This window comes from Pogona vitticeps, chromosome 1 (assembly GCF_051106095.1).
Source record: "Pogona vitticeps strain Pit_001003342236 chromosome 1, PviZW2.1, whole genome shotgun sequence".
Lineage (NCBI taxonomy): Eukaryota > Metazoa > Chordata > Lepidosauria > Squamata > Agamidae > Pogona > Pogona vitticeps.
The window spans coordinates 36254669-36273711 of NC_135783.1; the positions used below are offsets into that span (position 1 = coordinate 36254669).

General features: G+C 40.8%; 1 protein-coding gene across 2 annotated transcripts in view; it reads left to right on the forward strand.

Moving 5' to 3' along the window:
* The window catches only part of LOC110075406 (calpain-2 catalytic subunit), a 71261-nt gene that overhangs the window by 41504 nt on the left and 10714 nt on the right, over positions 1-19043 (forward strand). Inside the window, exons 11-19 of one of the 2 annotated variants that reach the window (XM_020786653.3) lie at positions 225-236; positions 3149-3360; positions 3679-3715; positions 5761-5826; positions 6295-6352; positions 8106-8170; positions 11314-11382; positions 12223-12301; positions 15511-15627. In XM_020786653.3, the coding sequence (XP_020642312.3) occupies positions 225-236; positions 3149-3360; positions 3679-3715; positions 5761-5826; positions 6295-6352; positions 8106-8170; positions 11314-11382; positions 12223-12301; positions 15511-15627 (715 nt within the window). The remainder of the gene's footprint in view (positions 1-224; positions 237-3148; positions 3361-3678; positions 3716-5760; positions 5827-6294; positions 6353-8105; positions 8171-11313; positions 11383-12222; positions 12302-15510; positions 15628-19043) is intronic. The other variant, XM_078382990.1, reaches the window with a different exon arrangement.

Genomic DNA, 19043 nt, shown 5'->3' on the forward strand with positions numbered 1-19043 from the left:
TACATGCATTTTAAAATGCTACCTTGAACAGTTTGTTGGATTTCTGAATTTGGGTGTATAGTCCCGAAAAGCTGGAGACCCCTTACACAGAATATCCTTGCTGACAAGTAAAAAAGAATTGCCTCAGTAAAACTATACTGTAGTTGCAAATCTCTGTCACCAGAATCAATTCTGTGTCACTGTTTCATGAATACTATTATGTAAATTGTCTTTATTTTCCACAGGTACCTCATGAGGTATGTAACATGGATTTTCCAGAGAATGAAGCAATGAATTTCTAGCCCAAGAAAGTCTCAGAGAAGCCAATCTTCCTACCATTATCTAAAGTTGCATAGTTTTAAGCCTGATGTTCAAAATTTCAGAATTGTATGTAGTTTTTATCGTGGAAGGGTTGTGTTTCATAGTCTAAGTCCTATAAAAATGTTTATGTATAGGAATAATTCAAGTTGTGCAACGGTATTAAGAAAGTTGTTCCAGAAAGAAAGCTGAATTTTTTAAAAATTCAAAGTAGTTTGTAATATATGGTCCTGTAGGGTTGCTAATTACAGTGGTGCCCCACATAGCGATGATAATCCATGCAGCAAAAATTGCTGCAAAGCGATTTCGTCGCTATGCAGTTTTAAAAAGCCCATAGGTATGCATTGAAACCCCTTCAATGCGTTCCTATGGGCTTAAAACTCACCTTTAAGTGAAAATCCTCCATACGGCAGCCATTTTCACTGCCTGCTAAGCAAGGAATCCGGGTGAAAACACAGCGGGTGGCCATTTTTTTTACCCGGTGGCCATTTTGGAAACAGGGTACCGATCATCGCAAAGCAATTTTTCCCTATCTAAAACATTGCAATGCGATCGCAAAAGTGATTGCAAAAAATTCATCGCTATGCGGAGTTGTCATTAAACAGGCTGCCCGTTAAGCGAGGCACCACTGTACTTGGTTGAAAATGGTTTAGTCAGTCAAATACAGTCAGCTGCTGTGGAAAAGCTTATCATGTATTTAAAGCTTTAATTTAATATCACTTCCTATTTGGTTTTTTAAATAAAAGAAACAGTTTCCAACTATTTCCAGGCCTGGTGAGGTTCACAGTAGAGGCTGGAGGACAAGTATTTGGTCTAAACCACTGAGATCAGACACCTCCGCTTTGGCCTGTTCCTAATAACTACAGTAGTGCTTTGAGTTGCGAACTTAATTCATTCCAGATGATGGTTGTAACTCAAGTTGGTTGTGACTCAAAGCTCCATTTCCCATAGGAATACACTGAAAAGCAATTAATCCGTTCCTGCTGTTTTTTGGTTGTATCTCAAGGCGCTGGTTGTATCTCAAAGTTCCCATACGAACTAATGCAAAGTTCCCATAGGAACTTATTGTTGTACGCTGCCCAGAGACCACTGGTAATAACGTGGCTAAAAATATTGTAAATAAATAAATAATGCAAATCCCATAGGAACTGTTAGTTCCCATAGGAACTACAGTGGGGTCTTGACTTGAGAACTTAATCCGTATTGGAAGGCGGTTCTCAAGTCAAAAAGTTCTCAGGTCAAATCTGTATTTCCCATAGGAATGCATTGAAAACCATTTGATCCGTATCTGCTCTTTTCCATCCATAGAAACTAATGGGAAGCTGCTATTCCGCCTTCGACCACTAGAGGGGGATATTTTGTTTCTTTTTTTCTTAGGTCAAGAAAGGTTCAGGGAAGGCAGGGAAAATACAGTCCAGACAGTACAGTACCAGGCAGTCTGAAGACTGTCTCCCAATCCACTCTCTAAACGCTGAGAGGAGTGAGGAAGCAGACAGGCACCCTTTTCACTGGCCAACAGTTAACTGAAAGTTCAAATTTTGCACTTTCCCTGCCTCCCACATGGGTTTTTTTCAGTTTGTAACTCAAATCTAAGTATGTAAGTCAAGTCAATATTTTCCTATGAGAGTGGTTTGTAAGTCAAAATGTTCTTAACTCGGGCCGTTCTTAAGTCAAGACCCCACTGTAATGCAAAAGTGGTTAATCCATCCACTAGGGGGAGACTTTTTTTAACCTAAGATGACCTCTAAGGTTAAAAAAAGGGCAGGAAAGCAGGGAGGGAGGGAACAATGGGGAAAAGAGGCCTTTTTCTGGTTGTATCTCAAAGCGCTGGTTGCAAGTCAAATTAAAATGTTGCGACCAGAGCTGGCTGTAACTCGAATTGGTTGCAAGTCAAGACGGTTGTAAGTTGAGGCACTACTGGGCTTTCCTACATGTCCGTTTTGGAGTGGACTAAATAGTGTTGATAGGAAGTCTAGTATGCCACTTGGTGCGATCTTTACATATGGACCTAAAGCAACCCTCTTTGCTCCCTACCAGCCCACTGTCAGAAGTGGGAGGAGACAGAAGGGGGCAATGAGAGGAGTTTTTATTTATTTATCTTAAACAGCCAGTTGAGAAAAGCAAATAAAAATCCCCATCTTGCATCCTCTTGCTACTACACTGCTCTGCTTGTCCCTTTTAAAAAGCCATGCCAAGCCCCCCCCCCCCCAAGCAAATAGGCAGGGTTTGGCTTTCCAAATGCAGCCTCCCTGCACGGTCTCTGGAAAGTAAACACTTCCACAGAGCTGAGGAAATGTTTAATTTCCATGTATCATGAAGCGGCTCTCTTATTAAGCTATTTCACAATATTGACAAATTGAAAGAAGAAAGCTTCCTTTGGTTTATTCCCAGCAATCATACACGCTGGAGACCAACCAACGTAGAGCTATCCTACCCGCATAAAAAAGGTAGAAGCCCCTGACAGGGGCAGAAAGGTGCATGTAGGAATGGACTGGTTCACTCCAGCAAAGATATTATCTGGGTGCCATCTTTAAGAGCACACCAGACCATCCTTGCAATGGACCAAACACTGGGCTAAATGTCCATCCAGTCATATGCTAGGACAGCCTCAGCTTTGTGCTTTCTTACTTTTCATTTTCCATGCAGTTCTTGGAATCAAATTTATTACCACCGCTGATTAAGGTATTCTTTTACGGGTAGTGACAAAACTTCTCTTCAGTGCTATATTTTCATTCCATGAGACAATCCTGTATTCCTTAACTTTTAACTCAGTCACTAAAGCTTTCTCTTCAATTACATTCTGAACTAGAATAATAACTTTTTGTTTTATTGTTTTTTTCTCTCTCTATAGTACTTGGGACAAACCAACGTCCATCTGAGCAAAAACTATTTTCTAACTAATCGGGCGAGGGAAAGATCAAACACATTCATCAACCTCCGAGAAGTGTTAAACCGTTTCAAACTCCCCCCAGGGGAATACATCCTTGTGCCATCCACTTTTGAGCCAAACAAGAATGGGGATTTCTGTCTCCGAGTCTTCTCTGAAAAGAATGCAGATTCGCAGTATGTGGCCGATTCTTCTATCCCTCCCCTTCCCATGTAACTGCTTTGGGAACTTGTTGGAGTCCATCCATTTGGCATGCTTGAGTCCTAGGGGCAGGGCCAAGTGTTGAAAAGAAATAGATCTGGAGAGGAGAGGAAATTCCCATTGCATGAGTAGAGGTCTGCTCCCATAACATGAGATTTTGCCAGCTATGCACATATCTCTTGCGTAAAGAATTTTCCTCTCTCTGATATTAAATAATGCCCAGAAACCTTCTGTAATATCATTCTGAATCCCCCAGCATCAATTTTAATACTGTTTTCTGTCTTTATTTTCAGAGTTGTTGATGATGAAATTGAGGCCAATATTGAAGAGGTGCGCTAACTTAATCTTAAAACCCTTCCCCCCCCCCATAGTGTGTGCTGATGCCACATCTTGGAAAAGTTGCTTTGCTCGACACCATGCTGCCTGGAGTGGCCCAAAGCATTGTAGTCAAAACAGTAATTGTTCCAAGCTCAATCTTAAACCAGGCTACCTTAGGCAATATATACTAATATGTTTTTTTTTCATGTGTGCTGTACTATGGAACTACTGCAGAAGATGCACAAAACAACTAGCAATGTTTCTGCCCTTATTGACTCATAGATACATCACTGGAAGCAGTTCTTTGTGTTGGAGATCTTTTATGGAGTTGTGGACTCCATTTGTTGTAAACTCAGCAGAAAGCATGATGCGGGGGGCATTTGCTCAGATTTGCCATTGTGGGTCTATCATTCCAGAATGTGTTTGTGTTGAGGCATTGCCCAATAGAGGCCCTTATGACGTAGAGGTCTTTTGAAGTTGCTCCTACTAAGAATCCAGGCAGCCTCTTCCAATACTATATATACAGTGGTGCCCCGCATAGTGACGTTAATCCATTTCGGATTAATCGTCGCTATGCAGAAACATTGCTAAACGGAACGTAAAAAGCCATAGGAACGCATTAAACTTCGTTTAGTGTGTTCCTATGGGGCCCAAACTCACCGTTCAGTGAAGTTCCTCCATAGCGCCGCCATTTTCGCGCCCTCGGTTAGCGAGGGCATGGCGCGAAAACACTTGCGGCGGCCATTTTGGGCACCCGGCGGCCATTTTGGAACCGCCGATCAGCTGTTTAAAAAAACATCGCAATGCAATGTTTTGCCTATTCAGAACATCGCAATGCGATCGCATTAGCGATCTAAAAAAATAGATCGCTATGCGGATTCATCATTAAACGGTGCACTCGTTAAGCGAGGCACCACTGTACTGGGGAAAATATGTTCTATTAATTGAAAGAATAGGTGCACTTAGAGCAAAGCAAATGATGCTTTGAATCCAAAAGACCAGAGTAGAATTGGGGCCAGGCTGCAGCAACATCAGACTGTACACCCAGGTGCTCTTTGTCTTGGAGAGAAAGTTGGCATTGGTGCCCTTAGCAACTTTCCTTTAGGGTTAACAGCAACTGGAACAGGTGGTTGGGATTCCATAGTGCTTAGAGGGATCATGTTACATATGTCTAAAAACATGTCATAATGATAACTTCACTACTTTAGTGTAATGAATAGGTGTTACTCACTATTCCTAAAATATTGCTTTAGGACATTTTTCTATTTTTATTTTTTATTGCATAACTGATTGTAATAGATTAAGCAGTGTATTAACATGCAACTTTTAAAATAACTAGTAGCATCACAAGTTATTTCCAAAAAGGAAGAAAGGAAGGAAGAGTAACTAGCAATGCGTATCTTTTTTTAAAAAATCCTGAGGTTTGGAACTGCAGCACAATGAAGACTTAAACCTCCTCCAATCACACACAAACACACACCACTGTGTTAATCTTATACTTCCTTCCTTTCTGCAGTTTTTAAAAAGGGGGGATGCAATTATGAATTCAGTGTGTGATCCTTATGTCTTCAGCCTGTGTGATTAAAAGATGCCCACAAATTTTACCACAATTATGACTTCCCCCTTCTTCTTTATTTATTTCTGCTGAGGTTAAAATTTCAACTACTTCTTCGTGTGTTTTTAAAATTCAGATAATACTTCTGCACACATTTCTTTCACTGGATTAGATCGAAAGACTTTTCCATAATTCAGAGCAAATAGCAAAATAGGCTTATTTCCTTGAACTGCTTGTGATCTTAACGTTGCAGCACAAGAGGAGCAACCTGAGATTCTCTGAATGGCTTATGCTTTTTTCATTCTGTTGTACAGAATTCAATCCGGTCAATGAGAGTGGAAATTAAATTTTAATCTCTCACAGCAAAAGGGATCCGCAGCGAAAGGACAATGTTTAATGTAGTCCTAGAAAAGAAAATGTTTGCTTAAATATGATGATGACTACTAGAGCATAGTCATCCTTTGATAATTTCCTTCTCTTTCCATTCATTTCTCTTTTCTAGAAAGAAGTCACTGAAGATGAAATTGAACCCAATTTTAAGAAACTCTTTGGGCAGTTAGCTGGAGGGGTGAGTCTTTTAGTTTTCCATAGGGTGAGGTGTGTGTTGTCATTACATGGTGTCAAATCACTTCCATTGAATGGCAACCCTGTGGAATTCATAGCCTCCAAAAGGTCCTGCTCAGTTCTTGCAAATTAAAGGCTGTGACATCCTTTATTAAGTCAACAGGTTTTACATTAGGTCTTCCTCTTTTTGTAGTGCCTTCCACTTTCCTAGTGCTATTCAGAGTTTTGTCTTCTGGTGGTAATGGCAAAGTACAGTAGCTTCAGTTTAGATATCTGAACCTCTAGTGAAAATTCATGCTTGATTTGGCTTAGAGGCATATAGCTCTCTATGAAACATCAGCTTTAACCATGGAGCTTAATGTTAAAATGAGCATGAAGAACTAGGAGTGGGCAAACATGCCAGTTAACAGTGATAGGTAAGAGATAATGTTTTCAGCAAACCTTGTGTTGTCTTTACCTTCCATTTCCATAGGATGCAGAGATCTCAGCCTTTGAACTGTGTAATATTCTGAAAAAGGTCATGGCCAAACGTAAGTCTCTCCACCCTTCTCATTGACATCCTGTTTCTAATTATTTGAGTTTGCTTTGTCTCATCAGCTGTGACATTTACATTTCCCTTTGAAATCCAAAGGGTTTTTTGCAGATTATAGACACAGCATAAGGTCTTGTAAGGCCTACAGAAACATAGTGGCCAACTGCGTTCAGAAGATTGACAGTTAGAGCACATCTAACAAAGTGACTGTGGGCACATTCAGGCATCCATTTCCAGTGTTCCTAGTTGGGTGCCACATTGCATTAGGAAAAGGCAACTCTGTTCTCTTGCCTGTGGCATCTCAGGATGTCTCCCTATTCCACAACAAAGTGAGAAAAACGTACAGACCCTCCCAGAGCATGTATTTCTGTGACTTTTCTAGACCAATAAGGTACCAAGGATGTCTGAAAGGTCTCAAGCTCAAAGTCTAACTGCAAGCTGGTGAAAATGCTAAAGAAGCAGCTCCCAACCTTTGCCTGTGTCTGAGACTTGGTTCAGTCTTCGAATGTTCCAAAGTTATCTACTCTGTGATGGCCTTCATTTTCTCTCTCTCTTTCTCTCAGAAACTCTGTTTGTAGTATGCACTATTTTAATCAGTCTCTTGCAAAGGTGTTGCGAAAAATATGCTGTTGCGTTGGAGACTGGCTTCTTTGAGCCTTATGGTTCTGATGTCATTTCAAAAATATTTTCAAGTCTTGTTTACAGACATAAAATAGACTTTTGCAGGCGGCAGTTCCTGCTGCTCCTTCTGTTAATTCAGAGATGGAAATTGTGGGCCATGTGCAAACCCCTGAGAACATTTACTCAGCCAGGGAGAAAAATTTCAGAGCAATAAAATTCTCACCTCTAAAACCAGAAGAATCATGCTCCTTTGTGCCATGCTTAAGCCCGTCCCTCCATTGAAATCATTATGGAAGCTATTTTTCAGTCTGCCCACAGTTGTAATTATGGTAGATAGAAACCAAAAACAGTTGTCATATCCTGAGTGTTCAGTGCTGTCTCCAGAGAGGATCATCTGGCATTTATTTTGCCAACATTTTGATGCTCAGCTAAGGCTTTATTTTTCTAAGGCATCTAATTTCACATTTTATCGTTCACTATGTTTTATTTTTTTCTAAAAAGTGGCTTCAATTTTTAATATGTTGTTTTTAACTGCATTTTATTTCTTATTGTATATTTGTGAGCTGCATCTCTGGACCAGATCTACTCAGAAAGATGAACAATATGCAAGAATAAAAATAAGTTTCAAATACAGTAGAATAAAACTTGAAAATACATATAACAAAAACAGAAATTCAACTGTTCTGCAAACTGTAAATTGGCCACTGTAAAAACATCCCAAAGCAATAAAGAAGCAGTATAACTCCCTCAGTTGATGCTATTTGTTTATATGTGTGAGAATCAACCACACAAACCTTGAAAGCCAATTCCATACCATCAGGGCCACTACTGAGAAGTGCTTGCTAGTTTATAGCCCTCTATTCTAGCTAATGTTAAATGTGGAACAATAAATAGGGCCCACATAATTGATTTTCTGATATTTGATTATTTATGTTGTTTGCATTATGTTAGCTTTTTTGTTTGTTTTAAGGACAGGATAGATGTTGATAAAATAAATTTAATATTTGCTGCAAAAAAATGAGAAGGAAATAATAATCACTGAAGCAGGAACATTATGAAAAAAGATTTTCAACATGTAACAATTTTAACAAATGAATGTTTTTTTTTGTTTTTTTTTTTTTTTTTTGCAGGCCAAGACATTAAATCTGATGGCTTCAGCATTGAAACATGTAAAATCATGGTTGATCTATTAGATGTATCCTTTCTTATAATTTGTTTCACTGCTTGTTTTCTGGTGGTGAGATCAACACCTGAAAAGGATAGAACAATATTGTACAGTGGTGTCTTGACTTACAAACGCTTTGACCTACGAACATTTTGAGTTACGAACAGCTCCATTCACAAAATTTTGCTTTGACTTGTGAATGGAGCTTTGACTTACGAACAGAAAAAAGGCAGGGGGAAACGGTGGGAAATTCAAATAGCTAACTGTAGGTGGCGACAAGGCTGCTTCTTTGTAGCTCTTTCACCCTGGCAGTTAGAGAGAGTGCGATCCGAAGAGGCTGCCTCCTAAGGTAAGGTGCTGCTTTATACTTTTTAAAAACTGTTCTGGATATTTTTGCAGTGAGATTTTCAGCCAGGGGAGGGTTATGTGTCCATGCTGTGATGGGTCTTGGGGGGTGTTTGTTTTTTGGTCCCCCCCATTTCCGATGGGGAGCTTGTTTCCTTTTTGGACAGTTTTTCCCCATTTCTGATGGGTCTTGGGGGGTTTGGTTGTTTGGGGGGGTTTCCCCCCATTTTTGATGTGTCATGCATGCTTTTTGCTTTATTCTCTTTGCATTTCTGATCTGCTCCGTTTGTTTTTGCAATGGTTCCTGCATTCTTCCCTTGCTTTTTCATTTGATTTCTGTGCATTTGTGACCTTGTCCCTTTGTTCTCTGTGTATTTCTGATCTGCTCAATTTGTTTTCTGTGCTTTTGCAATGGTTCCTTCATGCTTCCCTTGCAAATCAGAAAGGTTTTTGCAATTGTCTGTGCTGGCTTGGTTTAAAATGTGCTGGTGTAAAAATGTGTAGGTTTAACATGTGTTGGTTTAACATGTGTTTTATACTCCAAACTCTCTCCCTCCCCCATTGTCTTCTCTCTGTCTCCCTCCTTTCCTGCCCTTTTTAAAACCTAAGTCATCTTAAGTTAAAAAAAATATTCTCCACCTAGTGGTAGAGGATGGATTAACCAGTTTTGCATTATTTCTTATGGAAACAAATGCTTTGACTTACAAACTGTGCCTTGACATAAGAACAAAAAACAGCCAGAACGGATTAATCGGGTTTCAGTGCATTCCTATGGGAAATGCTGCTTTGACTTACAAACGTTTTGACTTGCGAACACCATTCCATTACGGATTAAGTTCGTAAGTCAAGGCACCACTGTACTTCCTTATTGGTTAAAACTGAGCTGGAACATAACAAGAGAAACAAGTGGTAAAAAAAAAAAAGACTTTAAGAAGCTTTATCAGTGTTCCCCCTGTTGAAATGTGTTCTAGTTTTAAGTTTACTTCGACACAACAAATTTGGGCTTCCATCCCATCCACCCAAGAGGATAAATGAGAATACCTTTGTAGAAAATCAGATCTATTTGTTTATTGCCTTGTTTAACAAATGTCCAGTATTAGAAGTGACTGTTGCTCAGTGATATAAAATACATTGGTGTTCAGAGGTTCTAGATACTTCTAGAAGGATTTCAAGTAGCAGGACTGGGAGACCTCTACTTGAAGGCTTACAGAGGCATTGCCAATTAAAATATGCAGGACTAAGCTATATGGACCTTAGTTTTGACTCAACATACACAGCTTTGTATGTTCATGCAGACTTTGTGTATTTATAAAGTGCCCAATATATTCTTTATTCATGCTTAGATGTTGTGCGTGCATCTGTAGTACCATCAGCAGGACCTTAATCAGTAATTTATTGTGGTTTTAGTTTTACCTTTTTTAACATTGTGAACCACCTTGGGTCCCTTCACTGGCAGAAATGTGACCCTCATATGATATGGGTATCCGTATCAGTCCACTCACTTTTATGCCAGTTTCGGGGCTTCTTAGGTGTAGAGCTGTTCCTATGAGCAAGGGCTGGTATGCCTGCAATGAGGACAGGTAGATGAAGGGGTTTCTCCCTGGAGACTCACACCTGCCTTGATTCACCAGTTCCTCCCACCCACCCTGGTGCTGACACTTGTACTGATGCTTCCGCTGCCAGCATTGGACATGCATAGTTGTTGGCTCTCTCAACATAGCCTCTGTCCTCTTCCCTCTTTGTTTGTTTGTTTGTTTGTTTGTTTGTTTGTTTGTTTGTTTGTTTGTTTGTTTGTTTATTTATTTATTTATTTATTTGATTTATACCCCGCCCATCTGGCCTAAAAGGCCACTCTAGGCGGCTGCCCCTAGCAAGACGGATATGATGGTGGTGGTTTGGGGTTTTTTGCCTTCTTCCCTTCACCTTTGGGAACACAGAGTTGTACAAGGACACTCCCCCGAAAGGTCCTCCTTATAAATATAATTCCACTGCCCTAGAGGTTCCGGTTTCTCCTCTGGAAACTCCTCTGCTCAATATGTCTCAGACAACTCTTCCTGAGTGCCTTCTCATGTTCCGTTGTTTGTATCCTTGTCTTCTTTCCTAGGAGCCCCAGGCTCCCATTTCCTGGGTTCTGCCATTTGACAGCCAACCTCCTGTTGCACAGACTTCTTCAGGAATTCTATGTCAGCTCTTGGCAAGGCAGCTTTTATAGCTGCCTTCTGCCAGGCATAAACCAACTCCCTACTCTCCCCTAGGGGTCATCCTCCAATCCCCAAGACCTCTGTCTGAGTCTTAGATTCACCTTTCTCACCTCTGGATCTCCACGCCCCTTGGTGAGTTCTTGTGATGGCTGGGCAGAAGGCTCAGGTCCTGGGTTGAAGAGCAGTGACTCGCTAACAGGGGCATCCAGGCTCCTGTCCTCTTCACCATGCATGTTAAGCATGAATCAAATCAGCCCTTCAATTTTGGACACAGACATAAATCAACTACTCATCAAATGAGGCAGATGACAAGTCTGTCACACACAAAAAGCACGGTATGCACAACACACATGATAAACTTTTAGATGTCTATGAAGGAAACGGGCACAGGAGTTTTGTGAAGCCTTGCTAATTGTCACTTTTTAGTCATGAAGAAAATAAAAGGGATTAGGCCAGTATAATGGAGATAAACCTGATTTAGACTGAGACCGGTATTGTTTTCTTCACTGATTTACATATATGCCCTTTGCCAAAGTACAGTATATCAGATTCTGGGATGTGGGGGAGTGACAAGGGAAGGGAATTATACTCGCTGCTTGAAATTGCAGGTTTCCCTAACTAAAACAGACCGATGGAAGTGGTAAACTGGGGCTGAAGGAATTTCATATACTTTGGACCAAGATTCAGAAATATCAGGTAAGAAAACTTCTTAAAATGACATAAAGCAGGCGATCTAAAACTCACTTGGGCACCTAAGACTGTGCATGCTGTGTACATTTTGTGGAACTGTATTACAGCATGGCATTGGCTGAAACATTGGCTGAAAACATGTTTGCAGAGCTACAGTGCATAAAGCTGGTGAGACCATCAGATGTGGCAATATTTAGGAAAATTAAAAAATCCCAATTTTCAAACCCCCCCTCAAAGGTCCCAACGCTCCCATGACTTTCATCATGACAAACTTTTGGGGGCTGTGGGACTGGGGAGGGTTTTTGATTTCTGAAAATCACCACCAGGGCATGATTTTATCTCTTCCTCCTGCAGTACCCAATGGCGATTCCATGGAGACCTGGGGACCTTTGGGAAAGGGGAGGACTGGAAATGTTCATCCTAACTTCCCCCCCCCCGCATCTGATGACATAATCAGCCCTATGTAGCAAAGAAGCATGAACAGGATTCCAGCCACTGCATTATCCTGAGTGAACACAACTATTAACAGTGGTCTTAACAATAAGAGCTGCAACTAGAGGATATAAATGCAGAGTTATGTTCAATAATCTTCTGTTAGATTGTGTTATCAGGGCCCTAATAGATGTCAGGTTTATAAGGCCCAAGAGTAACTTTCAAACAAGAATAATAGCTCTTTTGACTCATCCATAGAAAACTGGAAGAATGATGGGGCTATTAAAGCACTGGAAGCAGTCTGTACTTTTCTGGCCTTCTTTTTTCCTCAGTAAAGCACAGAAATGGCTTTGTAGAAATATTTCTCTGTTCTGAAATGCTGTTAAGTTCTTAACTGGATTTTGTGTTTTGTAGAAAATTTATCGGGAAATGGATGTTGATAATTCCGGAACCATGAACTCCTATGAGATGCGGAAAGCTTTACAACAAGCAGGTACATTCTTAGGCCATCATCTTAAATAACGTCAGAAAGCGTAGGTTTGGGCACAATGCCTACAAGGTCTGCCTTATGCTTGAGTCTTGTCTAGGTCTTTGTTCAAGGTTTTTCAGTAGTTATTTCTGTTAACTAAAGTCACAGGGAAACAGTAACGAGGCAGGCCCCACGTGATCCAAGCGAAACTCAATTTCGACCAGAGCCAGTGTCAGATTTAGTTAATTTCTGCTTCCTGAAGTAGAATTACTACCTGGGGCCAAACCAAGACCCAGAATTGGCACCACCGACTGGGCCAGCGGAACCCAAGGACCTCAGACTAGGGCTAAACCAACCATGCAAGTAAACTACTGGAACCTCTGTACTCATCCTTCAGTTCAGCCTACAGGGAACCTGAGCCTTTACTGGACTCCCTTGTGACTGTCTAGGAAATCAAGACCTGAAGTCAGAGAAGCCTTTTCCATCAGAGTATCAACCAGAAACCAGAAAGTTGTTAGCATCACTCAGGAGAAAGCATGGATATACAGTGGTGCCTCGCTTAACGATTTTAATTGGTTCAAAAAAAATCGCTATGTGAAAACATCGTTAAGCGAAACACCATTTCCCATAGAGATGCATTGAAAACCGAATAATCCGTTCCAATTGGAACGGATTACCATCCTTAAGCGAAAATCCCCATAGGAAAAAACGTTAAGCGAAACCCATTGAAATGCATTGAAGCCTATTTCAATGGGGGAAAAAATTCACAAAAAATTCAGAAAGACTCAGAACAAAGCCAAATTAAGTTAACGAAGGTTTTATTAGGTGCACTAACGATTCCAAGCATTTTAAACATTTTTTAAACATTTTAGAATATTTTAAAAATAGCAAAAACGGGGCTGTAAAAAAAAACGTTAAGCGAAACAAGGGGACCTAAAACTGTCATCGTTAAGTGAAGCATGGTCCCGAAATCGTTAAGCGAAAATCGCCCATAGGGAAAATCGTTAAGTGAAGCACAAGATCGCTCCGAAAAAGCCATCGTTAAGTGAATTTTTCATTGTACGAAGCAATCGTTAAGCGAGGCACCACTGTAATACCACATAGCCCCTACAACCCAAATGGCTTGCTTAGCTTAGAATCATGATTCTGGATGGTGCACTCCTTGATGTCTAGAGGGCCAAAGGTTCCCTAGGCTAAAACAGTACAGTATTATGACTATATACTGTCATTTACAGAACCCCATAAGCAAACTCATACCCCCAGGATTTTGCAGAAGAACAATGCAATCCTAGACATATCTGGTCCCACTGTTTGTGATGGAGTTTATTGCAGTGTGTATATCAGCCTAAGATTGCAGCCTGTCTGCTCATATACTCACCTTGTTTGCAGCTTGTTTGCTAGTTGGCCACTATTTGGTGTACTTTGTGGCTGAAATGAAGTCAAGCTAGACCTATATTCCCTCCCTCCCTCCCTCCCTCCCTCCCTCCCTCCCTCTCACACACACACACACACACACGTTTATATATAAAACATATATATGTTTGTGTTTATATATGTTTATATATGAAACATATATCTATCTATCTCCTGTTTCCCCCAAAATAAGACTTAACCTGAAAATAAGCCCTAGTATGATTTTTCAGGATGCTAATAATTTATTTATTTATCTATTTATTTAATTTATACCCCACCTATCTGGCCCACTGGACCACTCTAGGCGGCTTCCAAATATAAAATCAAATAATAAAACATAGACAAATACATAATAATCAAACAAGAACAGCAGTAAAAATAAAAAGGAAAAGTAAGAAAAAATCAAGAGTTGGCTAGAGAGAAGGCCTGAATAAACAGCCATGTTTTTAATTGGGTTTTAAAGGTGCCTAGCGTGGGGGGCGCGCGAATCGCTGGAGGGAGATTGTTCCAGAGGCGAGGAGCCACCGCCGAGAAGGCCCGGTTTCGTGTCTTCTCCTTCCGGGCCTCTCTCGGCGTCAGGCTCCACAGCCTCTCCTCCTGACTCGCGCGGGTGATCCGGGTAGACCTTGGTGGGAGGAGGCGTTCCGCCAAATATCGAGGTCCTAAACCGTTTAAGGCCTTATAAGTAAGCATTAAAACTTTGAAGTTGACACGGAAACAGATGGGCAGCCAATGCAATGCGGCCAGCGTTGGAGAGATGTGTTGATATTTTCTCACTCCTGTAAGGAGCCTGGCCGCCGCATTCTGCACCACCTGAAGTTTCTGTGTCAGCCTCAAAGGCAGCCCCATGTACAGTGCGTTACAGTGATGTAATCTTGATAATATAAGTAAGTCCTTCCCCAAAATAAGCCCCAGTTAAGTGAAACCCCACCCTCCACCATTGTGTAGAATTGTGCAGCAACCAAACTAAGATGACACTGACTGTATTTGAATAAATGTAGATTGTTGTACATGAAAAAAAGAAAAAATTCCCCTGAAAATAAGCCCTAATGTGGTTTTTGAAGCAAAAATGAATATAAGACCCTGTCTTATTTTTGGGGAAACACAGTATATGTGTTTATATATTAAACATATATATCTATATGTGTGTGTGTTTATATATTTCACAACATCACAGAGATGTAAAAAATACTGGTCTTTTGAAATTTCTGGTCTTTTTTTAAAGTTAGATTTTATATTATGGCTTAGTCCCTTATGTATATTTGTTATTGTCAAAAGAAAAAGATGCCCCTGAGGCCATTAAGAATTGCTACAATCTAGGCTGCCTAGAAAGGCGTGGTGTATTAACTTCTTTAAAGCTATTTTGAAATCATTTCCGCTCAGATACACTTTTCTGAGTGCCAGGGGTACTAAAGATGTTCACAAGAATTAAAATCTTTCAAACTGAAGACCTCTGATATTGCCTTCAGTCTATTGTCTTCCACAAGATAAATGATTGGCAATTTAACCTGTCTGTGGATCAGATTCTGCTAATCCCCTGAGCCTTTCAAAAAAGCGAGCAGATCTAAAGAATGCAAATAAGTCCACAACTCTGCTAACCATCCTGACCACATACTGTGAGATAGCATAGGCATTAAAATGGCTGATAAAGGAATTGTGGTTCTCAAAGTTGTGTTTATGTAATTATTGTCTTCCTTATTCATTGCAGGAATAAACATTCATTTCTTCCTTGTTTCTAGTGCAAGCACTGCCCCATATTCAGTCGAACCATCCAGGAATGCATCTGTGTCAATGAGATTTTGTTTGCTTGTCTCTTTTAGGATTTAAACTGGATTGTCAGCTGCACCAAATCATTGTGGCCCGTTTTGCAGACGATCAGCTAATAATTGATTTTGACAATTTTGTTAGATGTTTGATTCGACTGGAAACCTTGTTCAGTGAGTAACTCAAGAACATTTGATATTCTGAACACATATCAAAATCATCATTCTCTATTAATTTCAATGTTTATCTGGTCATATATCCATGGTTGAAGATGAGCTGTGCTTCTATTTAATAGAATGCAAATGTAGGTCATTATTTTCTTTTCCAAGAAGACAGTTTGTGCACAAACAGCACATCAACATTCCTAGTTTGTCAGCTAGTGCCCAGAACAGATTGTTGGATACTGCCAGGGTATGGAATGTGTAGCCCTACATAATCATGTTGGATTGCAGGCTGTAGAATGTCCTCCCAGGCTATGGAATGCTCTCCCACATGAGGCTAGGTCACCATCCTCTTTATTGTCCTTCTGCCAGGAGGTGAAAACATCCCTGTTTAAGCTGGCTTTTGATATGTGAACACCCAGGCAAGGCTGGAGTTTTTCGTGTGGGATGCTGGGATAGTTCAGTGGTTTAGGTATCTGACTGCAGAGACAGAGGTTGGGAGTTTGATTCCAGACTGTGCCTCCCTGACAGGGGCTGGATTCAAGCCATGATGGGGATGGATAATCTCTAGACTTAAAAGGAAGGTACTTCAAAATGCCAGATGCAGGGGAGGGGTATCAGGAGACAGGTATCTAGTTGTCTCGTGTGCTCCCAGAAGCATCTGGTGGGGCCACTGTGAGATACAGGAAGCTGGACTAGGTGGGCCCCTGGCCTGACCCAGCAGGGTTCTTCTTAGGTTCTTATGTTCTTAATGATCCATAGGGTCCCTTCTAGCTCTAGTTCTAAGATAATGGGTATGCAGCATATTCTGTCATTTTAAATTTTGTATTAATTTGCTTTCAGTTAGTGATGTTTTTTTATATTGTTATAGGTTTAATTGTATTTTAAATATTTATATACTTTTTAAGTTGTTGCATACTGCCCTGAGCCCCTTTGTTGGGATAAAAGCAAGATATAAATAAAGCAAATGAGTAAATAAATAAATGATGGGAGCTGCTGCTTGCAAGTCACCTTAGCAATATGCAAAGCCATCTCTGCTTTAGTACTGTCACATGCAGAAAGACCAGGTGTATAAAACATAACAGCTAGCAGTTGTCTAGTACACACACAGATAACGAATCTTTTCTGGGGCTAGGGTCAGATTTCAGTTTGGGAAGGTGTGGAGGGCTTGCATCCATGTAATAGATATGGCTACATATCTGCTCAAGAATAAACCTAGATATGATGGTTTCAGTCTCCTCCAGTTTGATTTTGTTGTGGAGGATATCTACAGTATATCACAGAAGTGAGTACACCCTCTCACGTTTTATTTTAGTACAGTGGTGCCTCGCTTGACGAGGATAATCCGATCCAGCAAAATCGCTGTAGAACGAAATTGTCATCAAGCGAAAGTAAAAATCCCATTGAAATGCATTGAAAACCTGTTCAATGCGTTCCAATGGGCGAAATACCTCAGCGTCCAGCAAAGATCCTCCATAGGCCATTTTCCAGTGCCTGTAAAGTGAGAAATCAATCCTAAAACACAGCGGGGAGCCATTTTACACAGCGGGTGGCCATTTTGAAAGCCCGGCAATCAGCTGTTTTGATCGTCGTTAAGCGAAAAATTGGTTCCCGAAGCAGGGAACCGATCATTGTGAAGCAATTTTCCCTATTTGAACATGGTTTTGCTATCGCAAAAATGATTGCAAAAATGTCATCATTAAGCAATTTCCTCGTCTAACGAGGTAATCGTCAAGCGGGTCACCACTGTATAACTTTTCATGTGACAACACTGAAGAAATGACACTTGGCTACCATGTAAAGCAGTGAGTATACAGCTTGTAAAACAGTGTAAATATGCTGCCCCCTCCAAATAACACAACACACAGCCATTAATGTCTTAACCACTGGCAACAAAAGTGAGTACACCCCTAAGTGACAATGTCCAAATTGGGCCCAAGTAGCCATTTTCCCTCCCTGGTGTCATGAGACCCGTTAGTGTCACAAGTCTCAGGTATGAAGGGGGAGCAGGTGTTATCACTCTCACTCTCTCAGACTGGTTGCTGGAAGTTCCACATGGCACCGCATGGTAATGAACTATCTGAGGATCTGAAAAAACGAATTGTTGCTTTACATAAAGATGGCCTAGGGTTAGGCTATAAGAAGATTACCAAACCCTGAAACTGAGATGCAGCACGGTGGCCAAGATCATACACCGGTTTAACAAGACGGGTTCCACTCAGAACAGGTCTCACCATGGTCGACCAAAGAAGTTGAGTACCCGTGCTCAGCGTCATATCCAGAGGTTGGCTTTGGAAAATAGAATATGAGTGCTGCCAGCATTGCTGCAGGGTTGAAGGGGCGGGGTGGGGGGGTCAAACTGTCAGTGCTCAGACCATACACCGCACACTGCATCAAACTGGTCTCCAGGGCTCTCATCCCAAAAGGAAGCCTCTTCTAAAGATGATGCACAAGAAAGCTCACATACAGTTTGCTGCAGACAAGGAGACTAAGGACATGGATTTCTGGAACCATATCCTGTGGTCTTAGAAGACCAAGATAAACTTATTTGGTTCAGATGGTGTCAAGCGTGTGTGGGGCAACCAGGTGAGGAGTACAAAGACAAGTGTGTCATGCCTACAGTCAAGCATGGTGGTGGGAGTATCATGGTCTGGGGCTGCATGAGTGATGTTGGCACTGGGGAGCTACAGTTCATTGAGAGAACCATGAATCCAACATGTACTGTGACATACTGAAGCAGAGCATGATCCCCTCCCTTCAGAGACTGGGCCGCAGGGCAATATTCCAACATGATAACGACATTAATGGCTGTGTGTTATGTTATTTGGAGGGGATAGCACATTTACACTGTTATACAAGCTTTATACTCACTGCTTTACATGGTAGCCAAGTGTCATTTCTTCAGTGTTGTCACATGAAAAGATATACAGTACTAAAATATTTATGAAATGTGAGGGGGTGTACTCACTTCTGTGATATACTACATATATGGGAGAAGTTAGCAGTTTATACGATAGAATGAATGGGCTGAATGACATGTTAGTAATGTTAGATGAGTGACAGATAAGAGAGATGAGTGACAGTTGGAAATGGGAAAACATGTCTCCATGGAACTTTATGGTCATTGACTTCTTTCCCCAGCTGGAGGTGGAAAGTGTATGTAAGAGTGGGTGAGTGTTTAGAATGTCAGATAAAATAGGATTAGAGTTAGGGATGAAAAAGGATTAGACATAGATAGACTGTGAGCTATGATAAAAGAGAACTATGAGTGTGACAGTGAGATGAGTAATGAGCCAGACAGAATTAGGATTTGCTAAGTTTGTGAACAGTTAGGTAATGCCTTAGGTTGATAAAGGCGGCACAAAACCTATTTAACTTGCTTTTGCTGTTGTTATTCCAACCCTTTATAATTCAGTCTGCTATAAAAA